Here is a 24,700-nt window from a genome sequence, read left to right as displayed (position 1 = left end):
TTAAACATAGTTAAATTCTAAGCTCATATAATTATAAACAGGTTTTTCAAACTACATGAGTAGCTAATGAAACATTTAAAAACTATGTGCAGAGTTCCCATTGTGGCTCAGCTCAGTGGTAACAAATCCAACTAGTGGCCATGAGGATGCAGGTTCAATCCCTGGCTTTGCTCAGTGGGTTAATGATCTGGCATTGCCATGACCTGTGGTGTAGGTCACAGACATGGCTTGGATCTGGCATTCCTGTGGCTGTGGTGTAGTTAGCCTGGGAATTTGCATATGCCACAGGTGCAGCCCTAAAATAGATAAATAACTAACTAAATAAATAAATAATAAAAACCCATGTGCGATGCCATGTCCCTGGCCTTGTCCCACTAAGTGCCAGTAGCTCCTTTCAGTCATCTTGACCTCCAGAAATTTCCCTACAAAATTCCAAAATGCTCTTAGAGGTCACTACCATGCCCATTAAGAACCACTGATTACAACTGAGCAAAGGTACTTTTTTGTAATAAAGAACTGAGATCCTAGGAGTTCCCGTCGTGGTGCAGTGGTTAACGAATCCGACTAGGAACCATGAGGTTGCCGGTTCGGTCCCTGCCCTTGCTCAGTGGGTTTGGGATCTGGCATTGCCGTGAGCTATGGTGTAGGTTGCAGACGCGGCTTGGATCCTGCGTTGCTGTGGCTCTGGCGTAGGCCGGTGGCTACAGCTCCGATTAGACCCCTAGCCTGGGAACCTCCATATGCCAAGGAAGCGGCCCAAAGAAATAGCAAAAAAAAAAAAAAGAACTGAGATCCTGCACATTTATTTTGATACTGAATTGATTTTATGGATTAGGAAACTGAATTTGCCCCAAAGGTCTGAATTATCCAACAAAAACAAGTCTGCCAATCCAAAAGGATACTATAAAAATCATTCCCTGAGAACAAGGAAGATATTTAATATGAGAAAACCGTTTATTTCCTATATCATAGGAGCTACTTAGATTAGGAAAACGAGTGTTTGAAAATTTGAATAAAGTTCATAGTCCTTCAAAAGAGGAGTTTTGATAAAGGCAGAGTTTTGGTAGAGGAAAGACTAGGCTCTAACTGTAAAACCATGTTTATCTCCTTCAAATAACATAGTTAGTGCTTAGAGGGACTAATTTCCGTGTTATACATCATCGCAGCTCATTAATAAATGGCTGCTTTTTGGATTGGCCTAAACTTTCCCTTTTATATCCTTTTATGAATAGATAATGTAATGGCCTCGTATTTCCATCCTGGTTGAATAATTTCCCTTAAAGTGGTGTGTGTGTGTGTGTGTGTTTTAAAGTAGTAGAAAGTTGCTGTCAAAAGTTTCCATTCTCTAAGCATTGCTATGGGTGGATATTCATATTAATTTGTGAATATTTTCATTGAACTTTGGCCTGGAATTTCCAAAAATGGTCTCCAAACACGTTCTTGAAATGTGTATATGCAGCCCCAGATAGACATGCAACTTACCTGACTTTCTAATGCTTTTTTTTTTGGCCATGCCCTCAGCATGCAGAAGTTCCCGGGCTAGGAACTGAACCTGTGCCACAGCACAGGGATACAGCAGTATCAGCAGAGGTACTGAAGTGTAACCAGAGATACAGCAATGATAACAACAGATCATCTCAGCAGTGATAATGACAGATCATTATCCCACTGAGCCATGAGGGAACTCCCAAATGATTTTAAAATTATTAAGAATCTACTTTCAAAAATTTAGGAAAGAGGAGTCCCTGCTGCAGCACAGTGTGTTAAGAATCTGACTGCAGCAGCTCTCCGGTCTGTGCAGAGGCGCGGGTTCAATCCCTGGCCTGGTGCAGTGTGTTAAAGACTCAGGAATTACCACAGCTACCCCATAGGTCAAGGCTGTGGCTAGGATTCAGTCTCTGGCTGGGAACTTCCATATGCCATGAGTGCAGCCATTAAAAAAACAAATTAATTTAGAAAAGAAAGCCATTTTGTATAAGATATTTATGTTACCACTCTAGTTCAGGGAGAATTCTCCCTTCCCCACTCCATTCTCCATAATTCAGTTCCTAACCACCTTGCTTATTACTTTATTCCTAGCAATTTCCCTTCCTCTGACAGAACACACATTCTCATTACTTATATTCTTAAATTGCAAGGGTAAATATTAAGAGCCAGTGCAGGTCCTCAGTCATCTCAGGGACTTCGTCTTTTCAGCCCAGGACTAATCAAGCCAAGAGTCATCATAAGCTAAAACTAAAAATCCTTTGTAATGATTTTATCACCAGGGAAATTTGTTCATCCTTCAGAAAGACTGTCACCAGGAAAGAAAAAATAAAGGAGTTAAAATTGCTTCAGACCATTGACTCCTTAGGTCCCTCTAGATTCATAGATTGAATTGGTTTTCAAGGGGTAGGAGGAATTATGAGAAGAGTTCCCTGAGAAAGCTTATTAATTGATCATAGCCTTGGTAACACTAGTAAGTGTAATCACTATGGAGGAAATGCCAAATGAGCCTGGAAGCATGGAAAATGAGGAGAAGAGACAATTAGCACCTTTTTTGTCCCCTATTGTTTTTGGGATTGGGTGTTTCATGTAGTAAGCATCTGAGAAGAGTCAATACAATTGACTTTAAAATATTTTACCATTATAAGTGCTATTAGTAGTTACTATTGAGATGAAACTAGAGTTACAAGCACTGTAGAAACAAGGACAGGCATATCATAAACCTGTCCAAAAACTGGGCCCTCTTCTAAATATACCTACGAAATATTATTTAAAGTAGGGATGTCTGAGCTTATCCAGACTGCTCACAAACTTCTTTTGTGTTTGGAGAATATAAATGCCTCCAAATTCAAAGAAATCTTTATGCTGTTATTTGAATAAATCAGTGAAATTGTATAATAATAATAAATATCTGGATGTTATATATATATATATTTTTTTTTTAAAGAACTTGAAATTTTACACACCTATTGATGCAGGCAGGCATACATATCATTTTTTCCCCAAGAATTCTATTTAAGACTTGTCAAAATCCAGTCAGGCACTTTAGGATTTGCCAGGATAAACCTACACTCTTTTCTTTTGTCCATTAACTAACATTGACTATTGCCCCAAATGAGTGAGCAAATATAGAAAGGACTTTTTATTCTGAACACAGTAGTGTTGAGGGATATTCTCAAGTATATGATTTCAATACTGGATCATAGTTCCAAATGAAGGTTCATAAGGCCAATCTGCAGAGGAGAAGAGCATAGAAAGCATCCTTCTGAGGGCACCTATTAAAAGAGGGGTTCTCTAGTAAGGCCAGCTCCCACAGTTAAGTCACATGCACAGACTGTAGCTTTCTGCTCTCTGGTAGACAGCAGCCATAGCATCCTTATTGTTGTAACTCCCAGATTGTGATACTGTCACAAAACTGTTGCTAGGCAACAAATGTGGTTACCAGGTCTCAGCGAATAGCTGAAGGGGAAAGCAAAGTGTTGCACCATTGTAGAGTAACCATAGCAATGACCTACTATTACAGACTAAAGAATTATCATTAACAATGTTAAAGTATCAGACGGAGGCTCCGAATCCAGAGACTCAGAGGCAGTGTCTCTCTGCATAATTGAGTAATCTAGTAGGAGATTTCAACCGTTTCAAAGCTATTCGCTCTTTATTTCTACGGGAGAGTCTTTGCAATTATTATTTTTTTAATTTAAAAAATCGTTCCTTTACGAAACTATTAGTAAAATGATATAAGCTATCACAAGGCGTCAAAAACATATATTAATATCCTCATCTGTTCTGACGTTCTACATCAGTGTTATTTTTTGCCTGTCTTTAACTGAAAATACACTTGAAAACTACTGTACATTAGTAAATTGAAGCCAAAGAAGCTGTAGTAAAATAAAAACCAATCCCATAAATTAACAATTCAACCTGCATTTTGAGTTGAATTCCTCCTGCCAAAATAGGAGGCCCAGATGCTCTTTTAGTAGTCACTGCCTTGAAACATTTTTTTTAAGCTTTTCTAAAATTGGTCTCTAAAATACATGTTTAAAAAAAATTTTTAAAGCCGTTTAGGACACTCCTAAACTTGAGTATCTTTTGAATCTGATCCTTCATTACACATCCCCGCAATAATTTGGTCCCGGTGACCTCGCTGAGGCAGTCATGTCCAACAGCACAGCTTCCGGGAGAAGCAAGAAAAATCCGACTTTTTCCCTTCTCTTGGGAAGCAGAAACGTGGGTGCTCTGCGGTGGGTGCAAGAGCCGGATTCCGCGCGTAGGGGAAACCAATCCCGCGCGCGCCGAGCCTGGGTAAGTGGGTGGTTTCCTGGCGGGAGAGGGAGTGGCCCTTCCCGCCCAGCGCCTCGATTGGCCCGGAGGGGCTGAGGGGGCCGCGGGCAGCGCCTCGGGCGACCGCGGGGAAGGACGGGCCGCGGCCGCACGTCTGGCTGGGGGGACAGGGAGGTTGTTGGGGCTCAGGCCGGAGATGCGGAGTCCAGGAATCGCCGCCTGGGAGACGCGAGGTCGGTGGGCGACATCCTCCCTCCGAGCCCCGTGCGCCAGTTGAGCCCTCAGGTACAGGTGGCGTCCAGAGAGGCCGGGCGGCGGCCGGGAGACGCGCGCCCTGGTGGGGTGGGGGCTGGGCTCGAAGGCGGGGCGAGGCCGGGTGGAGGGCGCGGGCTCCGAGACGGAGAACTGGCGGCCGCGGCCTCCGCCGAGCCTCGCGGTCCCATCCCACCTGCGCCCGCACCAGGCGAGGCCACCTCGTAACCGAATCTGTGCATTTTGCAGGCACCGACCGTCACGAGCTAACTTCCTGGAAGAGCTTCCCGTCTATTTTCAAATTCTTTACCGAAGCCTCTGAGGCAAAGACCAGTTCCCTCAAGCCGGCACTGACGCGGCGCTCCCACCGAATAAAGCATGAAGAGCTGTAAGAGGAGAGCGAGCGAGACGGGGGAGGGGAAGCCGAGGAAGCACACTCGAGCATGCATCCACACGTCTCCCCACCGCTTGTGGTCGGCGAGCAGACTCCCAGCCCCTCATTAGATTGTTTTCTTCCTAGAGCACAGGGTCGTGATATATACATCTAAATAGCGTTTTGCATTATTTCTAGATGAGTGCAACTGTCAAAGCAATATGGGTTCACTGGTCGTGCTTCCTGCGGGCTGAGCTTGGGCTTCGCGCTGCCCGTCAGCGCGCAGATTAAGGCTGACAGCGCCCTGCCCGGCGCGGCCGGCGCGCCTCTAATTGCCCTGACGGTGCCCGGGCCGGCGCTGCGGGGCGAGCGGCGTCCGCGCGGTCCTATCGCCCGCAGCCGCGCGCTGCAGCTCTTCCTTCCCGGCCTTCCTTACGCATGAATCGTGTCCATCTTTTTCCTTCTCCGAACCGAAGCAGACTTTTTATTCTAGACATCAAACTCTCACTTTAAGTAGGTTTTTTGTTTCTTGGGGTTTTTTTTGTTTGTTTGTTTGTTTGTTTTAACTAAAGGCATCTTGTGCCTTTTTTTTTTTAAGGAATTTCCGTGCCCTCCCCCCAAAGTCAAATTTAAATTCTGAACATGAACTCCATAATGTACTGGGTAGTTTGGGGAGGGCAAGTTGTTCTCTCCCTCACGATCTATTTTCATTTCGAGACCAGAAGAAAAAATGCATGAAAGTTTATAAAGTACCACGTTATGGCTGAAAATCCTTGCCAATTGAATATGAGATTTTACACAAGTCTCTAATTTCAGAAGAGGTTGTTTAAACTAAAACGGAATGATGAGCAAATTTTTCAAGTATATATGTGAAATGTTTCACTTTCAATGGAATTTCCAACTTTATCATTAAGTTGACTTTTTAAATATATAATGTGCTTTGGGTGGTGTAGTCATTTAGATAGCATACTTAACTTTTGCTTTTTAAATCTTAATGTGGAAGAAGTTTGTTGTCTTTTTGTTGTTGTTAATTCTAACTTGAGTGGTCTATTCTGAGCCTTCATGAAGTTAGACCTTTTTAGGGATAGAATTTTTTATTGCCATCAGGAAAATGAACCTATATGCTCTCGAGTCCTTTCCTTCTGAAAGGCCAAGTGGGGCTAAAATGATTATTTTTGTTTTCTGCTCCAACAGAAAGGCAAAGACCTGGTATGAAAGACTTGCTCCTCTCAGTCTAATGGTATAATTTATAGTAGTCCACTTTCTCTGTAAGGTATTGTCCTACAGTTTCAGCAGTTAAGTATTTTAATCCACTAAGATCTGGCCAACACTGTGAGATATGAAGTAAAATAAGTTAAGATTTTACTGACTTTTAAATTCAAATATTAAATTTTAATTTTATCAATATTTTAATTAGTTGCAGGATTTAATTACCTAGTGAAGATTCTGTTTCTAATAGATGGGGATTTGAATTTAATATTTTTTCATCCTTTTTTAAAGTGTATGCAACAAGATGCCTGCCTTATTTGAGGACATAATAAAATGTACCCAAAATGACTTTATAACTGTCTGACTCCTCAGAAAAATAACTTAAAATATCTACCTTATGGATAAAATGTTTTTATACTATGAACCTGTCGCAGCAAGTTTTAAAACTAACAATATCTGTGTTTGGTCCACAAGTGCATTAAGTAGTTCTCTTAACTTAATGATGGTAAATTAAAGTGATCTTTTTTCAGTAGTCTAATATGCATATCTTTTGATGTTATTTTAGTAGAAACAACATAAGAGGAAAAATCAAAATGTCATTTCAGCCAACTCCTTGAATGGCTTAAACTGTATAACCCTGGCAACATCAAGCATGTTAGTCTGCAACCTTTTCTAAAATTTTAGAAGTAATGGTGAACTGTGTAAAATGATGTGCCTTCCATTGAGAGGATTTGAGAATTGATGTGGATTGAACATATTTTTCAAAGTGTTATAAATTGTATGTTGTTTTCAGCATATGAAAGTGTTCACTGGAAACTAATTTTATTGCATTTTTAAATCAGCATTTGTACAATGCTCAACTTGTGAAGCTTCTGCACCTGAATTAGAGCAAAGTAAATACACTCAGCTTATAAACCAAATCCTATTCCTTCTCTGCAGTTTCCTTACCTCTCTTTCTAAAAAACCATTACTTGTAGCTAGAGTAAATCACTGTTTAATTGCCTTTAATACTTTAAAACTGCTGGGTTGTTGGGCTTTGTTTAACTATCTATAGAGAGCTATTTGCAAACTTAAGTTGTGTAAATGTAATTTCTACTTGTGGATCTGAGCTATTGCAACCCAGAGAGAATTAGGCAAACCATCCCAGACCACCAACTGATAAGTGATAAGATTCCTTGTAATGTGGAATTTTTTAACCTGTAGATTATGGGTTTGTTGGTATCAATATAATATTATTATATTCATCTCAGTTTTCCTGGAATAACAATGATCAGTTGGTAGTAGCCCGGCCTGCTTGGATGCCTCAAGTGCTAACAGTATTTCTGTTCTGATCTCTCATTTGGATTTCTTTAGACAAAGTTTCAAGAGAGTAGAGGTTTAAAGTTAGGAAGTGGATTTTTTTTTTTTTCTTTAATTATACAGTGAGTTCTTAGAGCAGTGGAATGGGAAGCAAGGAGTTGTTGCTAAATCTAATCAAAATAATCCCGTTAAAACTTAAAAGCCACAAACATATTGGCTTTGGCACTTTCTAAAGGTACCTAAGTATATAGCCGTTAAAAGTTTTCATGGATATTTGAAGAGGTGGGGTGGGAAGAATCTACTTGTAATAATTGTTCTTTTCTCAAGTTTCTGCCTTATGCTTCAACTTAGAATACATTATCGTTTATACCAAAAAAAGAAAAGTAAAGCGCAGGAGTTTCCTATATAATATATATTTCTGTTTACTATTTAAAATAAAAACAACTTTCCCAACAAGCAGCGGCGTTATTATTCTTGCTCAGAAGTTCATTTAATCACATATAAAAGTTAATAAAAGCAGAAACTTTAAAAGAATGATGGGATGGCATTTATCAACATTTTAAACCTTATAGCTGCTTATTGTTACTATTATTGTTGCTCTAAGATAGTATCTTTAACTTCAGTGGAGTCACTACTTAGCTTGGAACCTTCACAAAGCTAACATTTTTTAAGACATTTGTTTTTAAAGCAAAAGTCTTTAACTACAAAGAAATTTGAACCCATTGTTAAACTATAATTTTATAAAATAGACTTTATATGGCAAACAAATGTGTTTTCCAAAAGGAGTCTAGTGAGATTAAATTGCTCCCAAATCCCCTTGTAGGTCCTTGATGTATTATATCTAATCTGAAAATATCTTGTTTACATTTATCTTACAGCTTTTCCTTCTTTAAAACCTGTAACTCCTTTGAGAGAGTATGAGTGACAAAATGTTAACTATATTATCAATGCTAATAAGTAAGATTTTTTATTCATTTTTCTCTGGATTATCTCGAATTCCAGTCCAGGCACATGTGTGTCTCCTCTTGTAATCATAGTCTGTAAACTGACAGGTTCCTTTTGGTGTCTGTAATCCTGGTTCATTTAAGAAAGATTACTATTACAGAAAGTCTAAAAATTTCTCAAAAACTTTCCCTGTGTCTCTGTAGAGAAAAATGTCTTTAAATAAATGTGAGATTTTCTCATTTTTTAAGTATGGGTGAAAAAAAAAGGGATAATGGTGGTTACTTTATGATTACTTATTAGAAGCTATAATAATATAAAATAAAAGACTCCAGGAGGCACTCCCTTTCAAAAATTGAATACTTTCCTTCCTTCCTTCCTTGTATAGTGTGACTGAGTGGGAGTCTCTTGAATTGTTCGTCTTCCTTTTATCTAATATTCTATTAATCTCCAAAAAGATCAGTTTGAGTCTGGGAAAGGGTTTTTAATCAACACTTCACAGAGCTTAAAGCTATCCTACCTAAAGCGTCAGCTTTGTTAGGCGGTTTTAGATTTAAAGCATTGCAACTGTCATGCACTGTACTAAACTAAAGAATGTACACCAAGTGGAAGATGTTGAAAAGAGGAAAATAGCACAAAGTCGATTAACGGAGATTCGAGAATAGAAGTAGCCATCAAAGCATTCCAGCGTTTATCTCAAAATCTATGTAGGGTTAAAAAAAAAAAAAAGCAACAATGATAGTTTTAAACCTCACTCTTAGGAGAGATGAACGTTGATTTAATTGATTCATTTGGATCGATGTTTTTAAAGTTTCACACCACTGATCTTTCATGTAGTGGTGTCTTTAGCAGTCTGTGGTCTGACATGAGCCTTCTCAGATTTCATCAGTGAGACTCTCCATGACATCTGAAATTATGCAACAGCCTATGCAGTGGCAACTTTGGAATTGGGAGACCTTGATGCCAAAGAGCATGGTTAGGCTGAAGAACTCTGTGTTAATTCTTAGCACAAAAAGGAGTGGTAATTTTAAATGAACCTCAAAGGTTAAAGTCACCAAATATTACATAGTGGGCTTTAATTGCTAGATAGGAGAAAATCATGCTGAAAGTTTGACCATTAAGTGGATATCATGCAGTGACCAGTGTTTTCCCCTTGAATGGAAAAAAGCTTGAAAATGGAAATTTGACTTAATCCATAAGACCTTCCAGGCAACTTTTCCCAGTCTTTTGCCTTGAGATTTGTGAAAAAACCTTTCACTATATTCTTTGTATTGTTGGAGTTGAGTTCTCTTTGAAACAGACATGAAACATGTTTCTAGAAGAACATCTAGAGAAGCCCTGCATCTTTTTTTCCAGATCATTCCACTTTTTCTTCCTTGGCTAATACAACGGGTAATATGGGAGACAGTCATAGGTAAAATAATGTTGAACTGTACTTTGTAGCCAGCCTGCAGTACCAATACAAAGAATCTGAAATAAAAAGACAACCAACACCCCAAGAATGATATGTCTCTTTTTAAAGTTTACAATTTGAATAATGAACTTGGATAGAAACTTGGCAGGAAAACAAACCATGGCACCATCACATCACCAACCATTTTCACTTTTCTGTCCAATTTCAGAGTGCATGTGTTTGTGAGTATTTCACTAGATCAGTGACAGCTCTTTATTTGCATAATTATATGCTCTGGTCTGAAGAGAAAACTAACCCCCAAATTTCATGGGTCACCAAACTGCAACAATCAATGTTTTATCACGTATGCTAAGCAAAATCTAAGAAGCTATATGAAGTTTCTTGGGGAGTTTTTACTCCTCAGAAAATTAAAGAGTTTTCCTCTCCTGAATAGATTTAAAATCTTTCCAAGTTCTTTGTAACTGAATTCTGTTTGAAGGCAAAACTGGAGATTAACATGTAGATCTGGATCTTAGACTCACTAGCATTACTTCAAAGTGGCTTAAGAAGAGCAGCATTTTGGGGACACTAAACTTTAAATTCTAAGTAATGTCCATCATGCTATCAGGAAAAAAAATTATTGGCCAAATTATGATTAGCCAAAAATGAAGTCCGAATTAACTATGATTGAATATAAAGTTCATTTCCTTCTTTGAAGTACTCAGGGTTTTTTTTTTTTTTAAGACCTAATTGAAAATATGTGTGTATATACACACACTCACACACATATATGTCTAGATGTGTACACACACATCTAGATATGTACATATCCATTCATGGGGGGGTACATATGCCCTTTCCACCAGAATAGCCAACATATACAGTATGTGTATGTCTTTTCAGTGCCAGAACATAGTAAGTACTCAATATATGTTGGTCACCAGGAATGTTTGTAAACTGTTTTTTTCTTTTAAATAATTTTTTCGTGTTCAAATTCTGCAAGGCATCAAAATAAATATTTTTGAATGTGCTTCAAGTTCATTTGCATCTGTAAATTCTCTGTATGTAATGTGTATCAGTATTTAAGGTTGCCTTTATTTCATTAAAGAAAAATTGATTTAAACTATTGGTGTCTTGAGTTGATAGGCAATGTGCCAGACTTGAAATACAGTAGAATATAGAAACACATGCAGAGAGTAACTGTTATGGAGTTATTAAAAATCTTAGGAAATTTGCTTTTACCTAGGTTTTTAAGGAATACACTAGGTGCATGGTTTAACTCTACTGTATTTATGTATTTCATTTAAAAGCATATTAAAAGCAATGCATTTTATTTAGAATGATCTGTGGGTAATAACAGTTTTTTCAAATCAGGTAATTTACTGTTATCAAGAAAAGCATTAGAAAAAAAGAAACATTGAGCTAAAAAACTTTAAGAATTGCATAGTTTGGAAGTATTTTATTCTCTATCTTGGAAAAGGATGAGAGGTCTTTAGGTCAGGCATCAGAAACTTCCTAAAATATTCTATTATTTCAAGTGAAAAAGAAACCAGCCTCTCCCAAGTTCTTAATTAAAATTGAATTACAAATGGAAGACTCTCTCTTTTAGTGCAAAAACTTAGTCTGCTTATCAGGAACACTGTCCACAGTCACCACATCACCTTGTTACTGTCCTTCTGAAATATTCACCCAATTACACTCCTTCTGCACCACCCCATAATCTGCCTCCCCAGAAATTGCTGTTTGGACTGAAGGTCTTGGATTCCTCGGGGTGAAAATTCCTCAAAACTGAACCTGTAAAAACAGATAAATAAATGCAACTTTAGCACTTTTGTCAAACAAAATGATTTGGTAAGCAAATGAGTTAATGTTGCTCTCTGACCAAGCAGTAAAGACTGAAAAATAAGTAGAACTCTTCTTGATCACCATTTAAAGAGTTATGGGTTGGGGACCTGTGTGCTTCTGAGATCTATTTGCATTTTATTTTAAATGTATAAACTCTTAAAAGGAAAATAATAGGCAATATGTATACCTAAGTACTTTTTTTTTTTCTCTATTTGACCTTTGTGGGAACCTTGTTCTGAGTTTCAGATAGGGTTCTGGGTTTTCTCCTCTGCCTGGGACACAGAAAGATCTATTATTTCCCACAGACTTCCACACATGAGATGATTGACCCTATAGCTGAAAGGGCTATGCTTTCTCTTTTTACCATTTTCATTTCTTTTTGCTCAAGTACCACCTAATCCCACTGTGTCTGAAAAAGGCATCTCTGATTCAGTTTATCTTTGTGTACCTCCAAATAATATCCCAAAAGCTTATTTTCTTTTTGTTTTCTTTTAACCATAATTACATAAATGGCTTTTGTCCAATAAATATTCCAACCTTCTCAGGATACTTAATCAGGATCAATCAACTGAAGGAATATTGATAATTTGTTGTGGTTTGGGTTTGGGGGTTTTGTGCAGTGAAGGGAGGTTGTTTGGGGGTTTTTTTTGCTTTGCCTCAGTAAATTACTTAATATCATCCCTTGGAATAGCCAGGTTTAAAAATAACCCTAGCACAGAGTGTCACAGTTTGGCTTTCATACAGTTTCAAAAGAAAACCATTAAAATTGCATTGATCTCACAAATATTGATCTAGTGCTTGATATCAAATATCAAATGAGATGCCGTCAGTTGCTGCTGATGATTATGTCAGCCATTTGAATCCTTGTCCCTTTCCTTCTCCACTGTCACATAGATTCAAGTTACTGAGGCTAAGATTTTTCATGTTAACACAACTAAGGTAAATTCTTTTCCTGTTCTTCCACATTTCTGGTTTGACCAAACATAGTTAATATTCTACCTGAAATTTTATCACATAATTTTACATGTATATGTATTTATGTATGTATATATACACTGGTATACTTTTTGTTAAAAAACATATTTACACACATGTAAAAAAAACCTGTGTGTGTGTATGTATATATATATATATATATATATGTATATATATATTTTTTTTTTTCAGAAGTGTGATTCACCTGCTAGGTAAGCTATGCTTCTGTTTAGTTCCTTATCCTGATTTTGAAATAATTTCTATCTGCACCTTTTCTTCCTGGGCATTTGTCTTTTAAGAAATCAAATTTGTTTTAAGAGAATGCAGTTTTTAGAGTACCATTCTAGAACTTAAAATGAAATCAGCCATTTCAAATTTTCACACACACACACACACTACAATAGGTAAATCGCTCTTTTTATTCTTGCTAACAAACATATAACTGCAGCATTTGGCCAGTGAGGAGTTTGGAGAATTACCTAGATGAAATTGGACCTATGTATTTTTAATACTTTTTCAATAAACTCATGTTTTCTAACAGGCTAAGTCACGCTGTGCTTTTGTATACTATCAAACCTCGAAATAGCTAAGTGCCTTCGGACATGTTTAAAATCTCCAATCACCTTTTTTCTTTCCGCCTTCATCTTTGTATGTCAAGAATTGATGATTACATTACTTTGAAATACTGGAACACTTTAAGGAGGAAACCATCCTGTAATAACCAGTTACCGCTGCTGTCTGACTCAGCAGTGCTGACTGAGAAACAGGGTAGAATGCTCATGGAGTGCTGTTTAAATTGTACATCCATATGCATATTTTCCACATTCACGGGGAGAGAAAAATTCCCAGCCGCAGGAGTTCTCGGTTTTTCTTCCCCCTTTTACATCTAAACTCGCTTTGGGTGCAGCGAAAGGAAGCCGCGTTCTTCCCAGCACCATGGACAGCACCCAGCGCGCCCCCTTCCCTCTCCCCTCCACCAGAACCCCGAAGTTCTGGCCCTCGCTTGATTCCTCTTTCCGACCACTCCCTCACCATAGGAAACTGGCACACGAAATCTTAGGATCTGAGCCCAAAGCGACAATGGGTTTAAAAAGAGTGCAATTTGTGGGTGGTGAGTCTTGTTTGCTCCATGCCCGGTGTTAACCACAGTGCCCCAGATTTGACACACTATTTGCCTGTTCCCAGAATTTGCATCTACTGTATAAAGAAAGCAGCGCCACACTCAGTCATTATTGCGGTAGAAATCTCATACTCACAACTTTTCTTTGGTCAACTTTTACCACCACCCCTTAGTTGACCAGAGCTGTACCCGCACCGGATTAAGAGCTCTGTACTGTGAGATCAGCAATGGTGGGATGAGATCTCAGTCGCAAAAGACTTATGTCTCTTGAAGTACGTCCAGACCCACCCGGCCCTCGGCCCCATGGCTCTGCGCGTGGCTGGAGCCATCTCACCGGTCGAGTGAGCCCAGGTACTGATTAATTACTGCCCCGAAGCAGGTGGCGGTGCAACGGGCGCCCGGGGCCAGCAGCGCGCTAAAGAGCCTGACAGCAACTTATCTGACAGCATTAAAAGGGGGGCGCGTCTGGATCGGTACCCACCACCGCCTTTCTTCCTAGTTTCAGTTCTCAACTCCAAGCTCCAAATTTCGGCGCGTCTCTCAGTTTGGCTTTCCTTTTTCCTTTTAAGCAAAGTACAATAAAAGAAGATCAATTTCGTGTGGTGTCTTTTTCATTGCATGATCTCCCTAGCAACATTTAAGTCACCACTCTTAGGACTAGTTTTTAAAGATTTCAAATTGCACCTTGCTTTACTGAAACTTGCTTCACTTGTTGAACTTTGAGTAAAATCTCTCCCCTCCCTCTGGACCCTATTCTAATCATCTACTCTCTTCAACTTTGAGGACGAAAGTATTACTAGAGCAGGTGAGGGGGCCAAAACCAAATTTCTATTAAATATCGATTGTTCAAAAACTGTTTAAAATCAGCTTAATCCAACTTCACCAGAAAGGGCCAGGAGAGTGAAAAGGGGAGAGAACTCTGCCATCTTCGGGTTTCTTTCCTGTAAAATAGCTGCAACAATCTGGTTGCAAAACTGCTTTCATGAAGTTACACAGATTACAGTACTTTTCAGGATAAAATGACTCTCTATTTGGCATAGTATTACAATGAAAACTTTCCATGAATTCCTCAGTTTAGTGGAAATTTAGCTTCAAAACACTGTATTTTTGTATCCCTTAACACACAAATATTTTATTAAATATTTCATAGGTGAATAATTTAGTCTGTTTTCCCATACAGCGCTGCTTACATAAAATCTTTGCTCCCTTTTTTAATATGCAAAATCACTGCTCAGTTATCCCCGAAGATTTTTTTTTCTCATAGTTTTGTATATCTTGTGGTCTCAAGAGTTGTTTTATCCAAATCCTAAGACAAGTCCGTGCTAGAATAGAAACAGCCAGGAGCTATTTTAACCAGCGACTGGACCCTCCTAGGAAAACTAGGGAGATACAGTGTGGCAGCTGAAGTGTACAGGGTAGCAAAGGGGACCTGTTGAATAATAGTGACTTGGAGACTCACATATTCTAAACTGGGATTCACCTCCCAATTTTGAAACTATAGCTGAAATATCTTCATAATGTTTGAATGTCTTTGGTTGGTATGCTGGGGAGGGTGGAGGGGGAGCTTATTCTATGAAACAAATTTCCATCTTGGATAAATGTATATTTCTTTCTTACCTTTCAGAGGTTTGGGAGCAAGAAAAGGGAATCAGGTGCTCAGAGAAGGATGTGGGGCTTTCCTCTGTTAGGGCAGGGGATTTGTGGAGATTTGGGTGGAATAGAGAGCATTTACTGAACTCCTGGGTGCCTAGTACTTGTTCCATCAGTCAGAGTTTGGGGGTATCTCTGTCCTTCACTGGAGATTTCCCTTATGACCTGGAGACAGGGTGGCTAAGATCTCTATTTAGTTATTCAGGAATTTCTTACTTAAAAAAAAAAAAGTGTATTCTTGACATAGTTTCAGAATGACTTATTCTAAGTTAATCAGAAACTTCCAGACCTGAGTGACTATTTCAGGACCACTTTGCCAGGGAAAAAATGAGTATAAGAAAACTAATTTTTAAAAGATAAATCAATCAAAACTCTGAGTGATACTGATTAGGTCCCCTGAAAGAAGCTTCTCCAATGATGTTTGCTCACCACCTGTATGTGTTCAATGAAACTTTAAACCATTTTACAGTATAGATAACCATTTCTCCCCTTATCCAAGTTTTTCCTTTAATTCCAATTCCACTCTTCTAGAGGATTGCTTCTGTCTTATCCATTTTTTCCTCCTTCAAAGTCTTTTAAAATAAGTTTTCTGTCTCTTGCACATTTGTCAATGTCAAATATACACTGCCTATTTAAAGAAAAGTGTGTATTTCCTATGTTATAAAAGAACAGCCTTCTTTATTTGGTTTCTTAGAAATCAATAATCTCTTAAACACTTTCCAAGACCCCTTGGGGAAGGGAGAAATGTAAACAATAACTACCAAACTTCAACATGACAGTATTGGTTAAAATCTGCAGGATGATCATTCGAATGAACGTAGGTAATAGGGAACAACTTCGGACTCCCGAGATTACATAGGAAGGTGCCGAAGCTGTCTGATGCCAGGCTCCATCCTCTACAACTTGTCCGCAGAGATAGCTATCTCGGAGAATCTGGACTTAATTCTAAACTTGCTTACAAGACACCTTCATAGCTGGACGGGTTTTCAAATAACTGAGCTGGGAGATGGATGGATGACCCCAGGGAGGTTGCAAAAAGACAGCTACCCCCGTTAAAAGAAACACCATGATCTCAGTCTTTTCTGACATAATTAAAAGGCTTGGGTAACACTTTTCTATTTTGTCTCATGCTGTGAAAAAAAAAATCGCCTACTCCTCTGGTGAATAAAACTTTAAGGAAGCTTTAAAATAAATTCAACAGTTTAATTTCTACTTTGTAAAGTTAGTCTGTATGTGAAGAAATAGAAAAGGCATTAGAGCAACTGAGTTACACATTAGCTATCTAGTAGTTTGACGTTACAGAAATCACCTAGTTTTCAACTTACCAAACTTTTAAAACTATGTATGTTCCCAGAAAATAATACCTGATTGAATTAAATTTGCAGGAGGTTGTAAACTCAGCTCTCAAGAAGGTAATAAAATATATGAAATCTCTCAAGTAAACGGTTGGGAGGGATTTATAAGCGTTTGAGGATCCCGTGATCCATCGGAAACACAGCTTACTCAAATTTGAATTTTCATGATCAACTTTCCACCCTGAGAAAACAAGAGCCATTTGCCTAACTTAATCTGGAACATATGTTTGCACCAGTAGCAGGTTTTTTGGTTTGTGGCTGGGGCTGATCAAGTTGTAAATTTTCCGCTTTAGGTTTTCAGCGCCTGCTAGTTTCAGCCTAACACCTAAAGAGAGACTTTGCCGGGTTCCCCACCAAAGCAGGCAAGGTTTGACAAAAGGTTTCCAAACCACCCAGCTCTGAGCGTTATTGATTTTCCTAAAGATAGAACATTTCTATACAAATTAGTTCTCTAAATCCTAAAAGTAACAAGTTAAACTCTGTTTTGTTAAAATGTTTGTAAAATATCTGTATAGGGGTTTTTTTTGTTTTTGTTTTTGTTTTTCCATTTGCCTTCTTCATCAGCAACCTTTTCTTTAAGGGACACACAATGGTATGAGAGCGGTGGTGGGTACTGTGAAAGTGACATCTTCATTCAACAGAACAATATACAGGTCCTTTTGGCTCATCTTAATGTTTTCCATCAGAAACTTAGAACTCTTGGTTTTTCTGCCTCTTTGTGCTTCAACACAAAGGAGGTTTTTTTTTTAAGTGTTTTTAATATCTGAGAAGAATCACCTAGTGATTAAAATAAATATACATTAGAATTCACATATCACCCTTCACAAGGTGTATGCTATCTTTTATTACTAATATTAAAACCTATTTCCTTGTGGACATGAATTTCAGTATTTGGGCTTTAAACAAATTATAATACTTTTAAATCAATGAATGCCATACCATAATGATAAATGAGAGTAATAAGTTCCCTAAAATTAGCTTAACTTATTCTGAAATGGAAATGGGTAATAGTGATGAGAGCTGAGATGGACTCTAGCTGAGATGGTAAACCTCCAGGACTGTAAATAACCTGGACCTGCTGATTTACCTTCCTTCTGAAAATCTCAATCTGATTACTGGAGGAAAAGTTACTAAAGTGCTTTTTGAAATGCACCAGAATGAGTAATTGAGCCATAAATGTGCCCTAAATTCAGGTGCAGAGTTCCACTAAAAAGTTTATCATTGGACGGATTAAGATGGGCAGCTCCCACTTGGGCGCTGCCTTAATCACAAAGTGAACAAGGGTGACAAAAACAAGGGCAGTAATAACATTACCAGCACTGGGCTAATCAAATGCCCACAACTAGTTGAAAACAACGGTGCTAAAAAGCCGCTTTCATTCTGAAATGGAAAGTCCTGAGATACCGAGCGCCATCTAGCAAGCAAAGTTAGAATCAAAGTCAAGCACAGAGCACCGAGCGACTGGGGAATTGGGAAGTAAGGGGAGACTTCAAGATGCACGCGCTACGACTTAACCACTGGCCCCGTCTCACCTGAGCGCAGTGTTACCTGCAGGTTTCTGCTCTTTGCCCCACAGCCAGCTCAAACAGACCTAACTACTGAGGTGAGACAGACCCTTTCTGCCTCAAGCGAAGGCTAAAGGACAGCTCCTCACAGGGTTGCTTACTGTCTTTAATTAGAACAAGAGGCCTTTCCGATCCCACCACCCCCACCTCCAAAACTAGGGCAGTATCCAACTAATTCTGCACCTTGCTCTCCAGATGGGGACAAAGAGCAGTGCCTGAAAGGCTCACCTTGGGCTGACATGACTCCCAGGGCTTCAGCGCGGAGGAAAGCACATCGCTGGGAAAACCTAGCAGGATTTGAGAAGTCATTCTGAGTTTACAAGGCTGCCCAGACATCTCCTGACAGGCAATTCGAGCTATCTCTGAGTGGCATAAGACACAGATTTCCTTAACAAGCCACGGATGGTCATGGAAACTGAATGCTGCCTTCAAAATATAAATAATATAACTATTCTTCTCTAGGCAACCGGGTCTTTGATATTTCCTTTGGCTGAAGAAAAGTCAAAGGTAGCCAGGATGCTGCCAAATAGCCCTGTTAGTTTGTAGCTGGAGGGGGAAAATAGCATTTTTCCCATCTTCTAGGTTTCAATAATGTTATCTAATTATATGAATATTCTGTAGAACTGGGCTAACAAAACACAACTTCTGAGACTGTGTAAGAAGATAGTAAGAAACAATTTGCTAGTTTCAGTATAGGCAAAAACCCCATATTTTTCTTTGAAACCAGTCAATCTGAATTCAAAAGACCAAGGGGTTCATCTCGATAACATGGATAACATGTCTGCTTTCTAAAGTACTTCTCTTTCTGGAATTTCATTTTAAGATGGGGGGGTATAAAATCTAGTATACATACATATTAACCTTAAACTGTACCTAATTTCCTACTATTGAATATTGTCTTTGTTATAACTCATTGATTCACATTGTTCTTAGAATACAGAGTTATAGCTTGAGTTTTCTATTGTTCTGTCCCCTGCCCCTACCCCTGCCCCCACTCCACACATACAAATTTTCCCAGTGAAATTTTAAAAACACACTTAAGACCCAAACAAACAAAAACCCTTAGAAATGAATATTCAAAGATTCCAGTTGAGTTTTAAATGCTACTCCAATCTCAGGTTTGCTTCTCAATGAAAACAGGCATAATAGATATGAAATAACAATTCTCTTTATTTTCAACTATGCCATTTACCTTGCAAAACAACCACACTGAGAATAAAAGAAGGGTTAGATAAGAATATACCCAATGGAAAATATTTCCATTGGTTATAGTATTTACCAAAAAAAAAAAACCCACAAAAATGATAACTACCCAATAAACCTAAGCCAATAGAGGATGTCAGAACTTAACCGACAATTTACAAAACATCTAAAATATTTCTATGAAGCCCCCTTGTCTCCTTAGGTGTGAAAAACGTAGGTAAAGATCTGAGGATGGAAAGTAGATACAATTCTCACTGACTCTTTCTCCTCTTCCTCTCTGAAGTTCAGAGAAGTTCCCAGGCCAGTCTTGCCTCTGATCAGAATAAAAATTTAACTTTTTATTGGTGGTGGTGTCTGGTTAAATAGCACATTTCTCCCATCAAGATCTTCTTAAACCTGGAACCTTCTCCTAGACAGGGTACCCAGCTGTTTAATTTAACATTGATTTATTGCTTTTAAAAGTAAATTTACACACATGCCAGCAGCGCTCCGTTTTGTTTCCCCAGACTCTGAGATTTATTTTCTACTTAGCGCTTGTCTGACAAAACAATGTCCTTTAACTTTATTACACATCGATGAGGAAATCTGTCTTATTTTTGTTCAGATTTATTGCTGGGTTGCTTGTGGGGAGTTTTGTGATCCAGAAAGTCTGAGGTCCGAAAATAGAAAATTAAATAGAGTTGATCACAAAATAATAGTCAAAATCTAGAATATGGCCCAGCATATTCTGACCTGCTGGGGGGCGAGGTGGAAGGTGAAACTCCCTCAGTGAGCACGGGTACTCCAGGAGTTTAAAAACTACTTTAATGGGCAAATAGCATTTCAACGTGAAGTAGCCAGACCTGGGTGCTGTAAGATCTTGAAGTTCTTGGTTAAAATGTAGTTGGAATTAGAAGGCAAGGAGGTACATCTGCATGACCCCCAACCCACGGTCTTACCTCCGTGCAGAACTCCCAATTATCACATGTTTGTGATGACTGAGCCCAAGGGAATTAAGATGGACTTTGAAGCAGCTTTTACGGTACACTTCATCTACATTTGGGTTTTCTTTAGTTCTCGTTAAAAGGGCCACTTTCTTCTTTTCATTGATATACTGTCTTTGTGTCCTTCATTTCACACTCTTTAAAAAAGTTCTCTCATCAGATCAAGTGCAAAAAAGGAGGGATGACATAATAACCATCATAAGCATGATAACAACAACAAACAACTGGTACTGTGGATTTAAATCTTTTTTTTTTTAAAGAGTTTTCTCCTCTATGAGACATGGTTCTCCAGCAATTTTTTTTTTTTTTAAAGCTGGGGTTGAGAATGGAGCTAATAAAAGTGTTTCTAAGGTTAAATTATAAATACAGGCAGGCTTTAAAAATTGGGGTGTGTGTATGTGTGTGTGTGATGAGCTTTCCTCTCCCAACCTGATTTCTCACAGAGGTATCTAACACCTTAGAGGTGTTCAAATAAGAACACTCTCTTTTCTAGTAAAAAGTAGAGATGTGACAGGTTTTGTTATTGGAGTGAGGGAAAACTTTGTAAGATATTCCCTTTTCTTTCCCTCACAAACCTGTCCCCTTTAACTGAAGATCCCTGTCTGAGAGTTTGACTTCTCCATTCTGGTCAGTGAGTCCACAAAAACATGTTAAAATGTTTCAGTGATTTGTACCAAGCCGAGAAGATTTTTAAAGTTAATGGATCTCTTCTTTCTCCTGAAACACATCAAGACACGTTTGCACACTCACTTTCTACCTTTAAAAAGGAAAGGAAAAGAAAAGAAAAGAAAAAAGATCTCTGTCTTTAAAAGGGGGGAGGGGGAGTAACTCTGCGAAACCTTGAAAATTCTCCTATTCATATTAGGAGCTTCTCCCCCGCCCCCCTCCCCGTTGGCTCTTTGAAAAGGAGTCCTGTCACTCAGAAAGGAGCTATTTCTTCAACCTCCTCCCCATCCACCCACAAGCCGGCCCCCCTCAGCCTCCCAGCCTGGCCCCGGCCCTCCCCGCACACACAGTTTCTTCCAAGTGCTTTTCAAGTAAGAGCCGGAGAGAGGAGAGGTGCGGCTTCTCCAACGCGGAGCCAGACAAGTACTTCTCAACCCGGCGGAGCGCGGCCCGGCGCAGCCAGCGCGAGGCCCGCAGCGCTTTTTATGTCAAGGAGCCACCCGGCACCCTGGGTCGGCCGCCCCTCCCCGCGGGGTCAGGGACGCCGCTCTCGGGCGTGTCACGTGCCCGCGCCCCGCGCCCCACGGAGCCCTTTGTTTAGCCCCGGGCGCCCACGCGCGGCCGCCGGGGCTGGGCGGTGCCCGGCAAGGATGCCCCAGGCTGATGCGGGGCTGGCCCGGCCCGGCCTCCGCTCACGGGGACGGCCCCGAAACATCTTGGGCGGACGCCCCAAGCACTTGGCAAATCAAGATTCCAGGCACTTTGGGGAAAAAGGACCGGGGCCACCCCCCGTGTTTCAAACCAAAGGCACAAAGGGGGGTGAGGGGCCCAGGGAGGGCGCGCTCCGCACAGGGGTGTAACCACTGCGCTGACTTCCCTCCTCCTTTCCATTCCGCCTCACCAGTTTCTCCTCTTTTTTTCTCTTCTCTTACCCTCTGCCACGCTCAGAGGCTCAGTGGGTGGGAGTGTGTGTGTGTAAATGTATTTGTGTGTGTGTGCGTGTGTGCAGTTAGGTGGAAATTTCATAAGAATATGCTCAACACTTATAAACTTGCCAGGATGAGGGAGTATGCTCTCGGTAAATGCACTGGTGGGAGAGTTTAAGCGACTTATTTGGGAGGAAATAGGGGGTCAGATTTGGTCTAAGTGGAACATCTGCAAAACATTCAAGCAGCTTATTCAACAAAGAATCTAGCCATTTATTGTAGAAATAATAAAAAGCCACTAATGATTATGGTTCCCACCCCTTCCCCCAAAAGGCCAAATCCTAATGAAATAATTCAAAGGTAGGCCTCATTTCCTAATAGTGGAATTAAACAACAACAAAAAAGAGCCCAACTAAACTTTCCAGCTCTGCCTTCTTAAGGGCCTGGGAACCTTGCTGAGAAATTAGGTAAATAAAAGGCGAGTTGGAATTTCTGTTGAGCTGAGGCTGCAGTGCCCGACCTGCACATAGTTCTGCCTTGATATGCAATTAAATTACAGTAAATTCCCCTTTAAATAATAAAATTCGGAAGACTCTTCAGGATTCGAAGATGTTTGGGGTTAAGTGGCTTTTAAACCGTCAGTTTTTAAATGGTTTGTGCAATGAATACGCTACCTTTAAATCCTAAAACCATTATAAATATGCTATACATCTGGGTGCCAGTTTATCTCTCCATATTTCTTTTTAAAATGAGGAAAGCATTCATAAAAAGCTACTTGGCACACTTTATTTTAGGAAAGCAGATGTTAATTTTTTCACGTATCATTTTATGACCAAGTACATGTGTAACGTTGGAAAGCATCCAGAACGCCTCTATTATTTGCTAAATGACTGTTAGTTGAGGCATATTATCCTCAGCCTAACCATGGTATAGGTTATATCAATAAAGTAAACATCTGTGATTTTTTTTTAAAACCAGGGGATGGGGGTATAAAGAGTTACTATAAACGAGGGAGGGGAGAAAAAAAGAGTTTGGGTAGGAAGAGCACACCTGCGTTGTAGCAAATAGGATATTTATATTGTTCGGTGCAAAACAAAGTCCCTCAGTCGGGCACTCGGGGATATTTACATGGCGGGAGATAAAGTTGAAAGCCTTTCCCGGCGTGCCAAATGGGATTCTCCCTGTGGCCTTCTGCGTGGCAAGATAACAGGTACTGAGCGCTCCTGGCGGCGTCGGGCCTCCTCCCGCCGCACCCCCTCCCCCGCCAGCCAGCCCCAGGCCCAGCCGGAGTTGAGCCGGGCGCTCGGGCTCCTGGAATTCCCAGGCGCTGCGGAAATTTCAGCGGGGTTCCCAGCCTAGAAATCTGCTCAGGAAGCGTCCTCATTTGCCCTGCGTCGCTCGAGGACGCCGGCGCCCAGGATAAGCCAGTGGCGTGATAATTAATGGAATACAATATTTATGGTCGGATGTATTGACTCTGAGGCAAGCGCGCCGTGTAGACAGTCCGTGGGGGTCTGACAAACAGGGGGTGAGTGAACAAACATAATGACCGGAGTACTTATGTCTATCCGGTTTACTCACTTAAACCCGAGGTATGTAACATCATGATAAATATTAATATCCACCTAGACAGCCCCGCCGTCCTCCTAAGCTCTCCCTTCCTGAGCGCTGCCCTTTTCGAAAAGGCCAGAGAGGAGGTTTTTAACATAAAATGCTGCAAATATGAAAAATAGGTCACCAATAAAATTGGTCTCAGCATGGAGCGTAATTGCAACAAAGTGCCGCCGAGTAAAATCGAGGAGTGAGCTGGCTGAGGCGGCACAGTCGCGAACCATCTGGTGTGTATTAAAAGTGGTGCTGTAAATATTGCTGAGAGCTAATGCATTATCGGCTTCTATAAGTGCACAGGGCCTGTAAGCTTTCCATATGTTAGAATATGTAGATCGAGGGAGAGTAGAGAAAGGTGTCCTATCAATCACAGGCTTCTAAAGCATTGTTTTGCCCACTCTTTCTGGAATTTTTGGCTAAAAAGTGTGGAACAGTCATTCTCATTCTCTCTTCCCCACCCCCTCTTCCCTTTCCCCTCTTCCTTCGGTCCGCTTTTTCTTTTTTCTCTTGCTTTCTCTCAGCTCCTTCCTTCCATGCCCTCCTCCTCTCTTCTTTCTCTCCAAGGGGATAGGACAGGCATTGCTGACGTCACTTCACATCAGTAAAAGAGAGTAACTGTTTCAGAGAGAGGGAGAAAATATTCATCTGTTTTTCATCAGTGCTAAAGTTTTGCCTTTTTAATAGAAATGAGCTGCCCAGTCTGAGTAGTCCTGCTTGAATGTTTTTGGGGGTTGGTTGAAGAGATTGGGAGGTGTTCATCCTATGAGCTGAATCATCCTGTAAGTGGTTCTAATGCCAGCATCAGTTCCAATAAATGAAACTAATTAAAGTAAGATGCAAAGTTGATGTCGTCTAGAGAAGATTTCACATCCACACCTTCTAGGCAACTTTTGCCAAGGAGGGTGGAGGGCTTCTAGCTCCCTGACACTTCTGCTTTGAGTCCTGGAACTTCTCTCCTTCTCTCTGGTTCCTCTCTTCATAATTCCACCCCCCACATACCGAAACCGCCACACACAGTACAGCTAATAATTTTCCTGCTGTCACATTACTTTTCTGGGGGAAAACAGAGT

At 40.1% G+C, this 24,700-nt stretch overlaps 1 protein-coding gene and 1 long non-coding RNA gene across 10 annotated transcripts in view; one reads left to right on the top strand and one right to left on the bottom strand.

Moving 5' to 3' along the window:
* The window catches only part of FAM172A (family with sequence similarity 172 member A), a 415,825-nt gene extending 404,968 nt beyond the window's left edge, over positions 1 to 10,857 (top strand). For 8 of the 9 annotated variants that reach the window (XM_013994983.2, XM_013994986.2, XM_013994989.2 and 5 more), the window contains one exon: positions 4,768 to 10,857. In XM_013994983.2, the coding sequence (XP_013850437.2) occupies positions 4,768 to 4,910 (143 nt within the window). In that variant the 3' untranslated portion in view covers positions 4,911 to 10,857. The remainder of the gene's footprint in view (positions 1 to 4,767) is intronic. The other variant, XM_021085392.1, reaches the window with a different exon arrangement.
* On the bottom strand, positions 5,476 to 21,614 carry LOC106509501. Its single transcript, XR_002342054.1, has 2 exons — positions 14,156 to 21,614; positions 5,476 to 11,528 (listed from the first exon to the last, which is right to left on the bottom strand). It is a non-coding gene; the product is annotated as an uncharacterized LOC106509501 (long non-coding RNA).

Source organism: Sus scrofa, chromosome 2, assembly GCF_000003025.6.
Source record: "Sus scrofa isolate TJ Tabasco breed Duroc chromosome 2, Sscrofa11.1, whole genome shotgun sequence".
Lineage (NCBI taxonomy): Eukaryota > Metazoa > Chordata > Mammalia > Artiodactyla > Suidae > Sus > Sus scrofa.
Note: the sequence above shows the minus strand (reverse complement) of the source record. Positions and strands in the feature narration are given on the sequence as shown.